At 48.0% G+C, this 17241-nt stretch overlaps 1 protein-coding gene across 5 annotated transcripts in view; it reads left to right on the top strand.

The window, feature by feature from the left end:
• Positions 1–17241, top strand: part of ACAD10 (acyl-CoA dehydrogenase family member 10) — a 55380-nt gene that overhangs the window by 31183 nt on the left and 6956 nt on the right. For all 5 annotated transcript variants that reach the window (XM_027857389.1, XM_027857388.1, XM_027857385.1 and 2 more), the window contains 10 exons: positions 1572–1640; positions 2268–2449; positions 5304–5454; positions 7202–7347; positions 8309–8482; positions 12011–12411; positions 14369–14509; positions 15989–16126; positions 16205–16295; positions 16913–17071. In XM_027857389.1, the coding sequence (XP_027713190.1) occupies positions 1572–1640; positions 2268–2449; positions 5304–5454; positions 7202–7347; positions 8309–8482; positions 12011–12411; positions 14369–14509; positions 15989–16126; positions 16205–16295; positions 16913–17071 (1652 nt within the window). The remainder of the gene's footprint in view (positions 1–1571; positions 1641–2267; positions 2450–5303; positions 5455–7201; positions 7348–8308; positions 8483–12010; positions 12412–14368; positions 14510–15988; positions 16127–16204; positions 16296–16912; positions 17072–17241) is intronic.

Raw genomic sequence — 17241 nt, 5'->3', positions numbered from 1 at the left:
GCCCTCTCCTGTCGTTCACAGTTTTTTCTTAAGAAACATTGTTTTTCTTGATGCCTTTTGTCTTTACATAAAATCCCTCCTCCCCCCTGTCCAAACTGAACAAAATAAGACAATTAAACAAAAACATCTCCTGCAGTGAGTGCTTCTGGTAAGAGAAGCGTTTCTGTTGGTGTAGTCTTCTGACTGCCAGGAGGGAGGGGGTGGGTGCCTTGCCTTAGCTCTTCTCTGGGGACTCCCTTGGTTTTTTGGTTACTCAGATTTCCTTGAAATGAGCTTTCCTCTTCCATTGTAGTAGTCATTGTGTCTGTGTTCATTGTATTCTCTTGGTTCTGCTTATTTTAATAAGTGTCAGTTCATCTCTAAATTTCTCATATTTGTTATTTCTTACTGTACATTAATATTACATTATGTTCAAGTCACAGTTTTTTCATTGTTCCCTAATTGTTTCCAGTTCTTTGTTTCTACAAAGGTACTGCTATGAATATTTTGGTAGTTGTTGGACCTTCTCTTATCTTTGACTTCCTTGAGGGTTCTCATTATCTCCCTCTAATTTCTGATCTCAATGAGCCTATTACTGGGGAGGGACCATCCTCCTGATCACTCAGGCTTACAACTTCGAGTCAATCTCTGCTCACTCAAACCCCTCCCCGGCTGCTAGGGCCTTCCTTTTGAGATTTCCTTCTATTTTCATTGTGTAGATCTTGTAGAAATCTAGTTATTTACCTGTTGTCTCCCCCGTTGGAAAAGGAGCTCTCTGTGTCTAGGGACTAGGCTTTTGTCTTTCTTTGTCTCTTTAGAGCTTTGCACAGTGCCTGGCAGATGGTATTTAGTGGATGCTGTTGACTGACTATTCCCCCTCTTTCTTACTTTTTTTTCATTATTTCTCTTGGGATTCTAGATCTTTTGTTTCTCCGAATAAAAATTTTTTTTAAAAAAATCTAGTTCTAGAAAGTATTCTTTGGTATTTTGATTGGTATAGTACTAGATCTGTATGTAAATTTAGGAAGCATTTTCATTTTCATTATATTGGTGCAGCCCAACCATGAGCAATGAATGCCTCTCTGATTATTTAAGAAGTTTTCAATCTCTGTAAACAGTATATTTTTATTTGTATTTATGTGTTTTGGGAACAGATAATTTTCAAAGGAGGAAATACAAATAGTTAATAACCTCAAAAAAAGATGCGCATACTTCTTAATGGTCATCCCGACAGATGCCCATCAAGAAGACCTAGGAGAAAAAGGAGACAGAAAGAGAGAAAGGGATGAGGAGAGGGAGGGAGGGAGGAAGGGACAGAGACAGAGAGATGCAGATGTATTCAGAAGTGGATACTGAACACACACACATCGGTTATTAGTTTGTCACTTGTGCCTTTGATTGTGCTGTGTTAAGATGTTAACAGATTCATAGTTGATTTTATTCTTCTTTGGCATGGTTATGTGATTGTCCTTCTTGAGGACGTGCGGGTGGTTGTTCAGTTGACTACAAATTGTCAGAATGTACGTTCTCAGCTCAGTGGAGAACCGCCTCTGTCTGGCTGACCAGTCGTCCTGCCTCTTTTGTGCCTGCAGGATAATCAACGCCCTCAGTGACGCTGGAGTTCCTGTCCCCAAAGTCCTCGACCTCTGTGAGGATTCCAGGTAATTTGGGGATTTTTCCACTCAGATCAGGGCTCCCGGGATGGCGCAGGGCCCTAGGATGGCCAGCCACACGGTCTGCTGAATCAAGGATAAGGAAGACTTAGGTGAGAAGGAGGAGTGGAAGCCTTAGAGCCACCTGCCCAGGAACTCAAACGCATTTGAATTGCGTTGCAAGACAGGAGGGGAACGTTTTATTTTCCATGAGTAGAAAACAGCCTGCACGTGCAATTGTCTTGTCTCAAGTTTAATCATTTTTATTACCATTTCTGAGCTGGTTTTCCTTGTGGCTCATTCTAATAATTAACTGGACCAAGTTAAAGGTTCCCTTGCGCACAACCTGAGCGTGCTTGGTGGTGAGTAGCCTGCTGACAGCTTGGGGGCTTGTCATGAGGGTGCAGGGGGAGAGGAGTGTAATTCATATCACAAAGCCATCACCTTCGAAACCTGTTTGATGGTTTCTTCACGTGGTCAAAGGGCAGGCTTGAGGAAAAGCTTCTGCTGCTGCAGTCCTATGTCCAACGGAAGGAGAAAAAATGGCCAGCTACGTGTGGTCTGACCCCTTTGGTTAACACTGACGTCATTTGTGAACACAGGACAACAAGAATGATCTTGTCTGTGTGCCCACAGCATCATTGGCACGCCATTCTACTTGATGGAGTACTGCCCTGGGCAGATCTACAAGGAAGCCTCGCTCCCAGGCATGGAGCCCAGCCAGAGGAAGGCCATCTACACTGCCATGAACCAAGTGCTGTGCCAGCTTCATAGTGTGGACATCAAGGCAGCGGGTCTGGAAGACTATGGGAAGCACGGTAAGGAAGAGGTTAGGGGCCCATTATTTGTCAGTGCTGTTGCTAGTGAACGTTTTCATATGTGTGAAGTGATCAAATTTTGCTTCTCAGTCCTGTTTTAAAGGAGCTTCCTACTGAAAAGCTAATGTTGTCTTAGTTTGCATTAAGAAATGGTCAGCGTTCTGAACGAGGGAAGTGTTAGCCTTGCTGTCTGTCTGTCCTGTGCTGTAGTCAGACACCTCTGGGATATTAGGTCCAGTTCTAGGTGCCGTATTGGGGGCCACAGTGATGATGCAGAAAGTATCCAGAGGATGGTGATGGCAGTAGGGGATGGGCTGCAAAATTAGCCACATAAGGATCTGCTGAAGACATTAGGGGTGTTTAGGCTAAAAAAGAGAAGGGTTAGGGAAGAAAAGGTAGCCATCTTTAAGTATATAAAGGGCTGTCATCCAAAAGAGGTATGGACCTGCTCTTCTTAGTTCCAGGAGAAAGAACTGGGAGGCTCTGGGTTTGGGTATTGCCCTTCTCACGTTGAGCTCCCGTTAGTTGGACTCGTCACCCTCTTCTTATGCCCTTCACAGACATCCTCATTATAAACCTTTCCTCTTCTCCTTTATTGTTCTTTTATGTCCTCAACAGTGAAGGCCAAAGAAGGGTGGGGGAAGGGTCTTTGATCTCGTCCACATGCGGGTTCCCGCTGGTCTAGTGGAAGTTGCCTCAGGCTCAGAACAGTGAGATGATTTGTGCCAGGGACACGTGAGGAGTGAGAATTAGGGATGGGCTTTGGACCTAGGCTCTTCTGAGTGGAACCCTAGCCCTGGAGAGGCAGCATGCTTCTGAAGACTAGGTACTACTATGGGAAAATGCTGTCAGATTTGGCCTATTGTCTTGCATCCCCTGGTAAGGGGAGGTGAATGAAGTGTTAATGTACTGCAGACCCTTTATGAGGGAAACCAAAGCTGTCCTGGAGCTGATGTGCTTTGTTTCTTTGAGTGTTTGCACAGAAACTGGGGATCCTTTCACCCACACCATTGGAGACCTGGACCAGGGCTATGGGTGAGGGGAAATGGTCTCAGCAGATCAGATCCCCAAGAGGCACCTAAGCTCGTGAGCCCAGGCCTTTTAGGTTAGAGCTGAGGCTTCTCGGCTATGAATCACTTCTTGTTTCCATTGCCTTAGTGTGGGAGAGAGTGAAAAACACACAAGCTAAGGAATCAGTCAACTTACTGGAAAAACTGCTTAGCTGTGTAAAATATACATAAAATATAGCTCCTGCCGTCTACCCTGCCTCCTCAGAAGTTCATCAGGCAGCAGTCAGGGGACCCCGGCACAGTCACTAGCTGGCTCTGTGTCCGTGGGCAGATCACTGCCCATCACTTGCCCTCCATTTCTTCATCTGTAAGGCGTGATGAAGGGGCTGGAATTTTATCTAGAATTTTATCATTTTATGATTCTAGGAACATCATGAGAATTAAAGGAGATAAAATATGTGAAGATGCTTTGAAAGGTACAGAACAAGTATGTAAATGGAAGATGTCATTTAGCTGGGATTAATGATTCAGTCTCTTGTGTGTGATAGTCCTGAAGCCATTCACCTTGATCATTTCGGAAGCCCCAGTGAAGTTGAGGCAGCAGACAAGGCCCATGATAGGAGTGTAGAGAAAGGATTTCTACTGGCTCAGGGCCATTCCTAGAGGCACTTTATTTAAATTGATGAGCATAAAAAAGTTGACTGATATTTCATTTGTAACAAACAAGTTGAATTGGGAATCCTCAATTCTGAGAAATTTTGTCTAATTATGTCAGGGCTTCAGCCTAGAAACCTGCCTCTGAGGGCTGTGATTGAGACATGGCAGACAGAGCCCCGAGTCAGTTAGTGTAGTCATGGGTCTGGGAAGAGGGCTGGGTTTGGCGTTAATTAAGTTTTCAGCCGAGTGGGGGTGGAGTTGAATAGTTGTCACAGTTAGGAGGTCAGCATTTGTGTAGGGCAGAGGCACTAGGTCAGCCATAGAGGCAGAGGCTGACCTTCTCCTCCCAGCAGAGGTTGACTGGTATATTGGAGAGCTCACAGAGACCACCGTTGTTCTTACAGCTCTTGAGAACAGACCAGGACCAGTCCTCAGCTTAGCAAACATTTTTTTCCTACTCTGTTTATGACATAGCTCTCCATGAAGCTTGTGCAATCACAGAATTTCAGAGGTGGAATCTCAGTAGCTCTGGAGTCCAATTTATCCCTGAGCAAGAGTCCCCTCCATACTATCCGAAACAAATGATTGTCCAGACCTCGCACCTTTGGTTATGAAGAATTGGAGGGGGAGGGAAATGTAGAGTCAAGGAATTACACCGCTCTTCAGTCCCACTTTATGTATTTGATTGCTCCACTGGACAGCTGAACCTGGTTTTCTGGCCTGATTGGGAACGCCCAGGGGCATCCCCGTCCTAGAAGACCTCACACTTATTTTCCTCATCAATAAGGTAAAACAAGGGGGCTGTAGTGGTTGACCTCCCAGACCTAGAGCTTTATTATTTTGTGAGTCTAGGAATATCCTGAGAATTAAATGAGATAAAATATGTAAAAATGCTTTGAAAAGCTACAAAACAAGTGTGTAAAGGAAGATGTTGGTGTTATTTAGGCCTTTGTTCTCTTTACCAGGTAATCAGCATCCTCTTTACCTTTACGCAGCATCCTCTGGGGCCTTTCTCTCCCAGGGCAGGGTCTTGGTCCAGGCTGACCTTTATAACTTGGATGAAAACCTTTATTTACATCCATTTGATCATTCTCAAATAAGATTTACAAGCTCCTTCACAGATTAATTTTCAAGACTTTTGAAACCCTTGGTGTAGTCCACTTGCATCCTAAACCTCTTTGTTTTAGGGGACTACATTCAACGTCAGGTTCAAACCTGGACTAAGCAATACCGAGCCACAGAAACCAGCACGATCCCAGCCATGGAGCGCCTCATCGAATGGCTCCCACAACACCTGCCCAAGGAGCAGAGGACAACAGTGGTGCACGGAGATTTCAGGTAGAAATAGATGGCAAAGCAACGAGAGATTCTAAAGTAAGAAGGCTCACGATTAGCTGAAGGCGCTTTGTGTGCCCTTGGGCGGATCTCACTGCTGGCTTGGGTCCAGGTTGTAGTTAGAAGGTGTTCGTGCTCACGTGATCAGTCATAGCCCCCTGCCAGTCTCTCCAAGCGGGAAGACGAAGAAGTGGACGTCCAGACTCCTTGACCCAAAGGTCAGTCAGTGACTGACCAGGTTCTCATTTTGAATTATTGAAACCAATGAAGTAGAGCCAGAGTGACTTCTTGGGCCTTTGATGGTCAGTCTCTAGCAGAGCCAGGAGGGCCTGGCACTTGGCCTGTGCTTCTGGCTTGATCCTGTCTTGCTTTGGAACCAACTAATTGCACCTTTGATTGCTTTGTAATGTTTTTCCACTTCACATAAGCACTTAGGAAGCCTCTTAGCCGCAGAGTGATCTGTATCCAGGCCAAACTGGAATCTCTCTAATTATTTTAACCCTTCTCTGCCCTAGAGAGCTGAGAAAAATCACTGTGTTGAGCAAGTTTTATTTTTTAAAATAGTATTTTGAAGATAGAATTTGCATGCATTTGAAATCAGTCTTCTCTTTCCTTCTTTAACAAGTGGAATTCCCTCCCTCCATCCCTGTTGTGAGGGCTTTGGTCCCTGGCCTCCCAGAATGATTTATTCCAAGGCTCAGCTTCCTTGGAGCAGTCAAGACTTTGGGCTTGTCTGTCTGGCTGTAACAGGCATGTGGGTGCCACTGTTCTCTGCTGGGCCTCTATCTCCCTAGGTATCTGACCACATCTTCTGTTAGCTCTGGCTGGAAAGACAAAAACATTTTTCTTTTAGCCTTGGCTTGGTCTGTCTGGTCCTCGTGTGGGGTGGCTGTCGTTGGATCCCTTCCTCTTTGTCTTTTCACTCTCTACCCCAAAGCCTCTAGACCAGGAGTGGGTTTGAAACCCACTTCACCAGGACATTGAGCAGGAAATTGATGGCTCCATGGCCTCTGTTTTCCCATAACTTCTGGGCTGGACAAGGCTCACTTCTCCATCATTCAACAACACAGACGACCAATACATATCATGAAACTCGAAACTTCTACGGAAACCACCAGCCTTCATCTACCTTGCCCACTTATTTCATTTGCTGGAGTTATGTAGTCATTTCAGAAGCTACAGGATTGTAGTCTTTGAACTGGAGGGATCCGCAGAGGCCATCAGTCTAACCCCCTCTTCTTACAAATGAGGAAACTGAGGCTTAGGGAGATTCAATGACTTGTCCAAGGTCACTCAGGTAGCAGGATTGAGGCAGGACTCTAGAGCCAGAGCTTTACCTATGGTACTGTAGTTTCTAAATGTAGTTTAGTAGGAAAAACATTGGACTGGCCATCAGAGCGGCTGGCACTAAATGAAAGCATGGGAATGATGACAGCAATGATGTCCATGGTCCTTTGAAGCTCTAGGCAAGAAATAGCCACTAGGTAGGTCCAGGACAAGCCGTCCCCTCTCCGAACCTGAGCTCCCCCATCTGTAAAGTGAAGTAGTTGAACTAAATGATTTGTAAATAATTTAAACAATCCAAATAATTTGAAGCTGGCCTTTCTGGCTCTAAAATTCTGGAGCTCCATGGCACCCCGTGATTTCTGAGAATACTGACAGCATATTGGAAACGTCCGAGACAGGGTAGCCCTTTGAATGTTGACTCAGTGCATGGCCGGTGCTTCACATCTTTCTATTACTTCCTTAGGTTAGACAACCTGATCTTTAATCCAGAAAAGCCCGAGGTGCTGGCCATCCTGGACTGGGAGCTGTCCACTTTAGGAGATCCTCTCTCAGATGTCGCCTACAACTGCCTGGCTCACTATTTGCCATCTGATTTCCCTATCACAAGAGGTATGACCTGCTGGGGAAGGAAATCAAAATGTCTCCCCTCCCCCGGAAATTACCGTGGGAAAGAAGGCACCTCATTGATGTGGGGAATGGCCTCCGCTTTGGCAAGAAGGGCTGTGAGAAGGCAGCTTAACACAGCTGGGAGGGACGAGGGGGGGATTTGCTGGGCAAATGTGGAATGTGCAAAATCATCCAGATCTGTTAAAACATTCAGATCTGTTTTCAACCATTGATAGTCCTGGGGGAAGATAGTGAAAAATTTCATCTGTGTCCCCAGTAGACTGACTGTAAGCTCTTGGTGGGCAGGGGTTGTTTTACTTCTGCCTTCGTAACTATAACACTTAGCACAGTGCCAGGGCATGTGGTCAGCACTTAATAAATGCTGATTGATTAATTTGTGACAAATTTCCCTCCCCTCACTTTTTGAAATCCCCATTTTAACAGGGTTTCTAACAAATAGACAAGGTGAAAGATTCCTTTGAGGTCACATCTACCTATCCCTTGAATACTGGCCACAGGGTAGATGGGAACTCAGAAACTGGGCTTTCCCAGCCAACTTCAATTTAGTTAAACTTTTGGGAGCCAATCTGGGAATGATAGTTCCTGAATGACTTTTCCACTTTCCTCAGAGAGAAAGGATCATTGAAATAACGTGTGAATTGCGAGTGAACTTCAAAGCAGGTTTTCAGTGAGTAAGCCAATTCAGAGAATCATGAGGTCATGGGATGCTAGATTTAGATCTGGAAGAGACCTTGGAGGTCATCGAGTCCAACCCTCTCATTTTACAACTGAGGAAAGTGAGGCAGAGAGCGGTTAAGAGACTTGATCAAGGTGCTCCAGATAGGATGTGATCCAAGGTCTCCCTGACTGCTCTCCACTATTCCATGGTGCCTCCTGGGAATCTCAGGGGACAGCAGTGACATTGGCTGTTGAGTGACAAACTACAGTTTTTCTTGTTTCTCAGGTTTGAGTGATCTGGATGCTACTCAGCTAGGAATCCCTACTGCCGAGGAGTATTTCAAAATGTATTGCTGTCAGATGGAGATCCCTGCAGCTGAAAACTGGAACTTCTACATGGCCTTCTCCTTCTTCCGAGTGGCTGCCATCTTACAAGGGGTCTACAAACGTTCTCTCAAAGGTAAGCAGACTACAGAGCCTCAAAGCTGCCCTGAGGATGTGGAGCAGGAGAACAGGCAGTGATCTCAGGGAAGCCCCTCAGCCCTGAAGGCGGGCCAGGCCATCCAGGGACAGGCCCTGCTCCTGCGCAAGAGCCCCCAGGGGTCTGGGGAGAACACAGGCTGGGCCAGGATTTCTAAGAGAATGAATGCGCTATTCCCAATCAAAAAACAAGCCATTTCCTCCTGAGGAAGCATGAGATGTGCCTAGTGGGGAGGAAAGGAAATGATTACTGAGAGTTCATTGCCTCGCCTTGAGCCTAATGGAAAAGTCAGTTTACTGGGAGTGTGTCCCTGATTGACCGCTTTCCTTCCTCTGAGTATTAGGGTTGTTGCCCACATTGGTTGGTGTATGTGTCTGTGTTTGTGTTCCTCCCTCTCATATGTTCATGTGCACTCGTGTATTTCTGTGCAGTGTCGGTGGGTAAAACCCTCTGCTTTGATCCTGGGCCACTCACTGAATCCCAGCCTCAGTTTCCTCATCTGTAACCTGAGGACGATACTAGCATTTAGCTGATGGGGTTGTGGTTTTGCAGAGTGCTTACACAGATTGTCTCATTTGGTCCTCACAGTGACCTTGGGAGGTGGGGGCTATTTTCTATGTAGAAGGGGGAGGTTTGGAGGAAAAGAAAAGAAACTCAGGCTTGGAAATATTGAGTTTGGGACACCAATGGGAAATCCAGATGGAGACGGGTGTCTAAGCCTTGAGAAAGCAGTCAGGCCTGGAGATACGCCTTCCCTATCATCTGCATAGGGGGGACAGTTGAAGTCTCAGGAGTGAACGTGGCCAAAGGAGAGAGTAAAGAGAGAAAAGAGGGTCTGGGAATAGTTTGAGAAGCCCATGGAGACTGAAGGGGAGTGGCTGGAGAGGCAGGAAGAGAGCCAGGGAGGAGCTCACAGCCAGGACCAGTGCTGGTCAGGAGAGGCAGAGGCTACAGAAGGGTCAGGGTAGGGCTGGGAGGGAGGAGAAGAGGATCCTGGATTGGCTGAGGAGATGATTGCTACTGATCGGTAGAGAAGTTGGGGAGGAGGCCTGGCTGCCAGGGGCCACGGAGGAAGAGCATCAGGCCTGGAGTGGGCTGTGGGGGGAAGGAGAGATGGAACCCGGGCCTCTCAGAAGGTGAGTAGGGGGTCATGGCTTGTTATTGGGCAGGAAGGGTAGGTCTACAGAATGACACCATACGGTAGTGGAGGTAGGACTCTGCGGCCTTTGGGCCTTCTTGGGCAGCAGGCAAACCAAAGCCTGAGCTTGTTAGCATCCTTTGGGGAGGGACCTGGCAGCCAGGAGGCCAGGGCAAACATTCAGGGCATGAGGCTTTTGCCAGAGCATTCTGGGTGGAAGGCAAACATGAAAATTAGTAAAGAAATTACTGACAAGCTCACCAGACAGTCAGAATCCACAACAATAAAACGTTCGCAGGATTATCCCATTCCCTCCCTCTGGGCAGAAATGACTGGGATTTATCTGTGTCTGCCGCTTTTACCTCTTTGGCCTTATCCTTTCCCAATAACTGGGTGAAGGAAGCCACCCGGGTCTTATTATCACTATTTTTACACATGAAGAAACTGATCCTTAGAGCGGTTTTGTGGCTCGTCGGTGACGGTGCTAAGATTCACCAAAAACTAGGACTTTATATTCTTTTCATCATTTCTCTTTTTTCTTGATTCTCTGTAGGCAATGTTAAATAGGCTGCTGTCATTCAATAAAATGGCTGCTGAATCCCTCAAGAGGAGGGAGGGAAAGAGTCAGACGTAGCCCTCATTCCCTCTAGATGCTTTTGAAGTGCCCTCTCTGGAACTCTGTGTTCTGCTCCAGTGTCCTTGTGTCCCAGGAAAACCTAATCTACCCCCGTGGGCTAAGGGAGGGCCCCATCCTTTGAATGAGGGGATTGGAGGAGGCCTTCTGGGTCTCTCTCAGCTCTAAAGCTGAGCTATGATCTTCATCTGCTCATCCAGCCTCCCTAGGCCCTCCTCTGTAAAATGGGGTGATTGGGCTAGTCAGTGCCACTATGGTCCTGCCACACTATTATTATTGTTGTTGTGGTTGTTATTACGGCTATCAGTCACAGCCTCCCTGAAGCTCCGTTTCCTCAGCTGTACGACGAGGGGGCTGGACTAGATGGGCTCTGAAGGCCCTCCCTGCTCCCAGCGATTATTAAACAGCCTTTTCCCATCCCAGCTCTTTGATCTTTACAGACAGTGACCCAGTAAAGGAGCCCCGATGAATAGCCAGTGTCCATCCTGGGACCTTTGCATTGGCAAATTCCACCGACGTGTCCCAAATCTTGCTTAACAGGATGTCATTCGGCCAGTTTACTAGGCTCTCCAAGAGCCAGAGCTCTCTTGGTGCTGGGGTTGGCCGCCAGACAGTGTGTCTGCGTGCATAAATATGTGTGTATGAGCACACCTGGCCCCGCAGACCCCAGGCTCAGCTCTGGATCCCTCTCATCAGCTGTTGCTGCCTGGTTTTAGGTGACCTCAAGCTTAACAGCTTTGCAGAGCTCTGAGGTTTGTAATACACGTCCCCTTCCTTTCCCCTCAAAGACCACTTTGGGGAAGAGCCATGCAGCTCTTTGGGGTAGCAGCGATAGTGATCCATCAGTCCCTTCTAAAGCCCTGGCTTTAGTGACTTAGTAAAGGACAGGAGACTGAGAGCTCCTGAAAGGGGATCTAATTATGGAAAAGAACATTGAGAGGCTCCTTCCTGCCCTGTCCAAGACGGGAAAATTGCTCCTAATAAAACTGAATTCAAGCATCGAGTCTTTCCTTTAGAGGTGTCAGGTGCTTCCTGATAATGATCTAGAAAGGAAATGAGTCCGGCCAGTGCAGGAAGGTTTAGATGGTTATGGAGAGCCAGACTTCCTGCAAAGGGGCTGAAGGGTTTGGCTCATAACTCACAGAGAGCAGCGGAAACCGATATTACTGCGGCCCAAGGCTTGTGTAAAAGGATGAGCTTAAGGAAGTAGCCATGACAGTGATAGCAGCTGGGTGCCCAGTAAGGCACCGAGAGGCCGCATTTGCTGAAATTCTCAGTAAGGAAGACACGTTCTCTTTAGGATGGGTGGCCGTGGCCAGACACAGGGGAAACCAACAGGAATGGGGGCGGCTAGGGGGCACCATAGTGCACAGAGCTCCTGGCCTGGAGTCAGGAAGGCTCATCTTCCTGGGTTCAAATCCGGCCTCAGACACTTACTAACCATGGGACCCTGGGCAAGTCACTTAAACCTCTCTGTGCCTCAGTTTCCTCCTGTGTAAAATGAGTTGGAGAAGAAAATGCCAAACCACTCCAGTATCTGTGCCAGGAAAACCCCAAATGGAGTTGTAGACACAACTGAAACTACTCAACAACAACTGAAGGAGAGAGGGGAAGAGATCCTGGATTAGAAGATGATTCGAGAATGCGGTGACCACCTTCCTGATCTTGTTGGGGTCAATGGAATGCCTTGTAATGGTTATGGATCACTAACCTGTTTTGTCTTGATTTGGGCCAGGTCAATCAAGCTCAGCAACTGCAGAGCAGAGTGGAAAACTGGCCGAATTCACATCTAGCCTGGCGTGGGACTTTGCCGTCAAGGAAGGGTTTCGGATTTTCAAAGGGATGCCAAATACAAGACCGTCGACAAGATCCTACTGTCTGTGGGCCCACCGGAGGCTGCCACTCATCTCAAATGGAACAAGAAGTTGGGCCACGTTTTCTAAGGCATCTCAGGCTGCTGCCTCCAAAGGGGTCCTGATTATCTCTCCAGAAGCCCTCTCAGAACCAGTCAGGGATCTCTACCACAGGCTGGAGAGATTCATAGAAACCCACGTATATCCCATTGAGCAAGAACTGAGAAATCACCAGATGTCTGAGGCCAGATGGACACCACCTCTGCAGATTGAAGAGCTCAAGGTAAATGGGTTTTATGAAGAATCACCTTCTGCCAAAATGGTATGAAATAGGGACAGCTAGGTGGAGCAGTGGATAGAGCATCGGCCCTGAAGTCAGGAAGACATGAGTTCAAATCCAGCCTCAGAGCAAACACTTGACACTTACTAGCTGTGTGACCCTGGGCAAGTCACTTAACCCCGATTGCCTGAAAAAACAAAAACAAAAACCAAACAACTCAACAAAATGGTATGAAATAGAAAAACCATCACTTCAGTGTTTAAGAAAGCTATATTATTGTCTTTTGCTTTTCTGTCATTTTAATTTGCAAATATACCCTCCTCCATCCCTACCCAGAGAGCCATTCCTCAGAACAATGAAGAAAAAAAAAGTAACTTTAAAACTAACTTCTCTTCTGGGGTCACTCTCATTACCCAGGGTTCACTCTTGTGATTTTTGCTTTTTTGCTCTTAACTTTGTTCTAGTTATCGTATCTGTTGTCCTGGTTCTGTTCATTTGACTCTGCATCAGTTTGTAGGAGTTTTCTCATACTTCTCTGAATTCTTGGGTCATCTTTCCTTATGATGCAATACCGCTCCATCCTTTATGTGCCCCAGCAGGCCTGGCCATCCTCAGTCCCTCTGCATCTATGTGGGTACCACAAAATATGCCCCAGGAATGTTTTAACCTATATGGGACTTTTCATTCTGACTTTAATCTCCTCAGTGGGTACATGCCTAGTGGTTGAATCATTGGGTCATGCTAGTCACTTTTTTTTTTTAAGCATAATTCCAAATTGTTTTCTGACATGAAAATGTGGACTTTCCATTGAGCCCAGATGTTCAGTGTCTCTGGCACTTCTGTTCTTTGGGCTGTGTGATGTTAAACACCAGATCAGAGACATTAAATTAACTTGAATCTCTCTGTCTCTCTGTCTCTCCCTACCTCTTTTTTTCCTTCTCCATCTCTTTCTGTCTCTCCCTTCCTTTCTTTTTCTCTCCTCCTCTGTCTCTTTCTGTCTCTCTCTTCTTTTTTCTCTCCTCCTCTATCTCTGTCTGTTTCTGTCTCTCCTTCCCTCTTCTTCTCCCTCTCTTCATCTCTGTCTGTTTCACTCTCTGTCTCTCTATATCATCTGATGGGCCCCAGCTTCTTGCCTCACTAATCCTGTTGTGGTAGTCTGGATTATGGGTGGCAGGATCAGCTGTTTGTCCATTGTCCTCCTTCCACCAGCTAAGATCCCAGCCCAGCTTCAGCCTAGTAAGGGATGATCTGTAGGAATTGCTGTGGCTACAGGTGGGGGGGTGGAGGTATCTCTCTGAAGGACCACACACACACACACACACACACACAGCTCACCCCCAGGCCAGCCTATCCTCAGAGGCTTTGCAGCTTGGCAGTGCTTTTCAGAGCACAGAGGGAGATAAATCTTCAGGGTGCATTAAGATATTGGAGGAGGATTTTGGTGAATTGAATGAAGGAGAAAACATTTACTAGGTGCTTACTCTGCAAAGCGCCATGCCAAGTGCTAGTAGAGTGACAAATAGGGAAGGCAGGCAGGCCTTGCTTTCATTTCTTTTCTTTTTTTTTTAGCTAGGCAGTGAGGTTAAGTGACTTGCCCAGGGTCACAGAGTAAGTGTCTGAGGCCGGATTTGAACTCAGGTCCTCCGGAATCCAGGGCCGGTGCTCTATCTGCTGCGCCACCTAGCTGCCCCAAGGCTTCCCTCTCTTTTCTGAGGCCTGGGCCAGTCTTTCAGTTCAGCTGGGACCTCTTAATCTGCCTCTTCATCATTGGGTGGATTCTTCTTTGCTTTCTGGGGACACAGACTTGAGGTTTAGCAGTAGTGGCCAGAGTGATGACCCAACGTGGGCAGTGTTCATAGTTAGCCTCTGCCTTCTTTCCTTCCTGTTCCTTTGGGTGTGGGTCTTTCATGGATCTAGGCTAAGTCAGTCACTGCTGTTTTCTTGTGGCACTCCTGGACAGGAAAAAGCCAAGTCTGAAGGGCTGTGGAATCTCTTCTTGCCCATCGAGACCGACCCCGAGAAGAAGTATGGGGCAGGCCTGACCAACCTGGAATATGCCCATTTGTGTGAGCTCATGGGCAAGTCCCTCTACGCCCCAGAGGTACCTACTTTCTGTCTACAATCAATCAGTCGGTCGACATTCATTAAGCCCCTTCTATATGCCAGGCAGTGTGTGAAGCTCTGGGGATACAAAAAGAGGCAAAAGACAATCCTTGACCTCAAGGAGCTTACAGTTCAATGTGGGATATGACAGACAGCAAATATATACAAAGCAAGCTATATACAAGATAAACAGGAAATAATTAGCAGAGGGAACGCACCGGAATGAAGAGGGGTTGGGGCAAGCTTCCTGTAGGAGGTGGTATTTCATCTGGGACTCTCAGGAAGATAGGTCAGTAGTTGGAGCAGAGGAGGAAGAACTTCCCAGGCACCAGGGTGGGGGCAGGGTCCGCGGAGAGGAGGGGACCCACTGGAGACTTGGCGTAAAGGTGACGTGGATAGACTTTGGCTGCGAGTTTGGATGTGGGGGGTGGGGGCGGGGCGAGCTAGGGAGGAGTCCAGCGCGACTCCTAGGTTGTGAGCCTGAGGGTCTGGGGGGATGATGCTGCCCTCTACCATAACTGGGAATGTGTCTGGAAGGGGCTGAGGGAAGATAATGAATTCTGTCTTGGGCATAATGAGCTTAAGATTTCTACTGGACACCCAGTTCGAGATGTCTGAAAGGCAGTTGGAGAGGACATAGGTCAGCCCCCAGAGGCAGAGAGGCAGAGGGGATCCTGCCCCAAAGAAATACATCCACTTTTTGTGGTTCCTCCTCTTCAGTAACCTAAGACGGGGGTGGGGAACCTGCAGCCTCGAGGCCAATGTGGCCCTCTAGGTCCTCAAGTGCGGCCCTTTGACTGAATCCAAACTTCACAGAACAAATCCCCTTAATAGAAGCATTTGTTCTGTAAAACTTGGACTCAGTCAGAGGCTGCACCCAAGGATCTAGGGGGCCACATGTGGCCTCGAGGCTGCAGGTTCCCCACCCCTTTAAATTGGTCCAGACCGATGATTTCACTGATGTAGAGGACTGCTCAGAACTTGTCTTGGAGGTGGCCTGGTCCACTGAGAGGTTGGACGTCTGGTCCCAGGTGGCAGAGCCAGCCTGCGTCCGAGGAGGGCCTTGACCTGCGTCCTGGAGCTTGACTCCTCCATTCGGGGCTCTTTCTGCTGGACTTGGCTGTCTTTTTCTCCTATACCCAGTGATAATTAGCTTCTAGCATATAAGCTCCATGAGGGCAGGGACAAATATTACCTCTTGTCTTTTAATCCCTGTGCCGATAGCAGTATGCTTGTGCTGGCTGAGGCATGGTATCTGGGAAGGAGGGGAGGACTGGGCTAGATGAGGGTGGGGTCAGTTAGAGAGAGAAGGTGAAGATGAGTAGCAGAGATAGGTGTGGGAGAGCAGATGCCAGCTTCTGGCTTGCTTTCCAGTGGTCTCCTGTCTTCTAGACCAGAGGGGCGGAAATACACCCCTCTCTGATGCTGTGAATAAGCACGTAAAAGTCTCTGGTCCATGCACTTTTCCCTCTTCCAGATTTTTAACTGCTCTGCCCCGGACACGGGAAACATGGAGCTGCTGGTGAGATATGGAACCCATGAGCAGAAGACCCGATGGCTCCTCCCTTTGCTAGAGGGGAAGATCCGCTCGTGCTTTGCTATGACTGAGCCGCAGGTACAGACTAGCCGCCGTTCCCTGGCCTCCATCCCAGGGTCCTTGGGCAGATTTGAACCCAAGCCTGCTCTTCTTCAGGTTGCTTCATCGGATGCCACCAATATCGAATCTTCAATTAGAGAGGAGAACGGGGTCTACATCATAAGTGGTCATAAGTGGTGGATATCAGGTACCTGGCTTCAGAGCCCTTTTTAAAAATATGCTTTGGTCCAACTGTCTTTGTAAAAGGGCTGCCTCATGCCTAGCCCAAGCCCTGGTGTCCGTGAAGAAATGGAGGGGCCCTTTAGACCCCTTTGCAGGGAGCTCCAGGGGCCTGGCCCTTTCCCTTCACTGAAGGGGCATTTGAGCTCCAGAACAAAAGGGATGACCAGCTCCTGGGGAGCTGGATGTTGGTTCCATTGCCCTAGAATAGAAACGGGATTCATCGCACTTTCCCATGTCCTTCTGTCACCTGCAGAGCAGACAGCCTCGGCCCAGCTCCCGCCCTCTCTGGGCACCGTGCCCCCAGCCTCAGAGCTCCATGGCACAGCTCAGCCGGCTCTGTCCCTTGGGCCCTCCCTTCCTCAGAACTGAGCTCGGACCTCGGCATTTCTCGGTAAAACCCTTGTATGCCTTGGGATTCAGTCCTTACAAGGACGGAGAGGAGTCTGAGCCTGCTTCTGGCTACCCAGAAATCTGCATGAGCTCAGTTTGCTTCCTCGTTCTGAGCTGTTCTATTGTAGGAACAAGTTTGCAGCGAGGCTTGGCGTCAGGAGATCCGCTTCTGTCTCTCTCCTTTCCTGGCAGGAATCCTGGATCCCCGTTGCCAGCTCTGTGTGTTTATGGGAAAAACAGACCCACATGCCCCGCGTCACCAGCAGCAGTCAGTACTCTTGGTTCCCATGGATACGCCGGGGATAAAAGTCCTCAGACCGCTGAGCGTGTATGGGCTGGAAGACCCTCCAGGTAAAAGCCCAGGCACCTCCAAGTGCTCCCGCCAGGGCTTTTGGCTGGCATCTTGCCACGGTTGCTCGGTAGCATGGTGAATGGTGTTAGAAATGGAGTCAGGAAGACCCGAGTTGGAATCCTGACTCTGTGATCCTAGTGGGGACGCCTCATCTCTGAGGCCTGCTCTG

Source organism: Vombatus ursinus, unplaced genomic scaffold, assembly GCF_900497805.2.
Source record: "Vombatus ursinus unplaced genomic scaffold, bare-nosed wombat genome assembly UNPS02012122.1, whole genome shotgun sequence".
Taxonomy (NCBI): Eukaryota; Metazoa; Chordata; class Mammalia; order Diprotodontia; family Vombatidae; genus Vombatus; species Vombatus ursinus.
The sequence above is the reverse complement of the archived record's forward strand: the minus strand, read 5'-3'. Positions and strand labels throughout refer to the sequence as shown.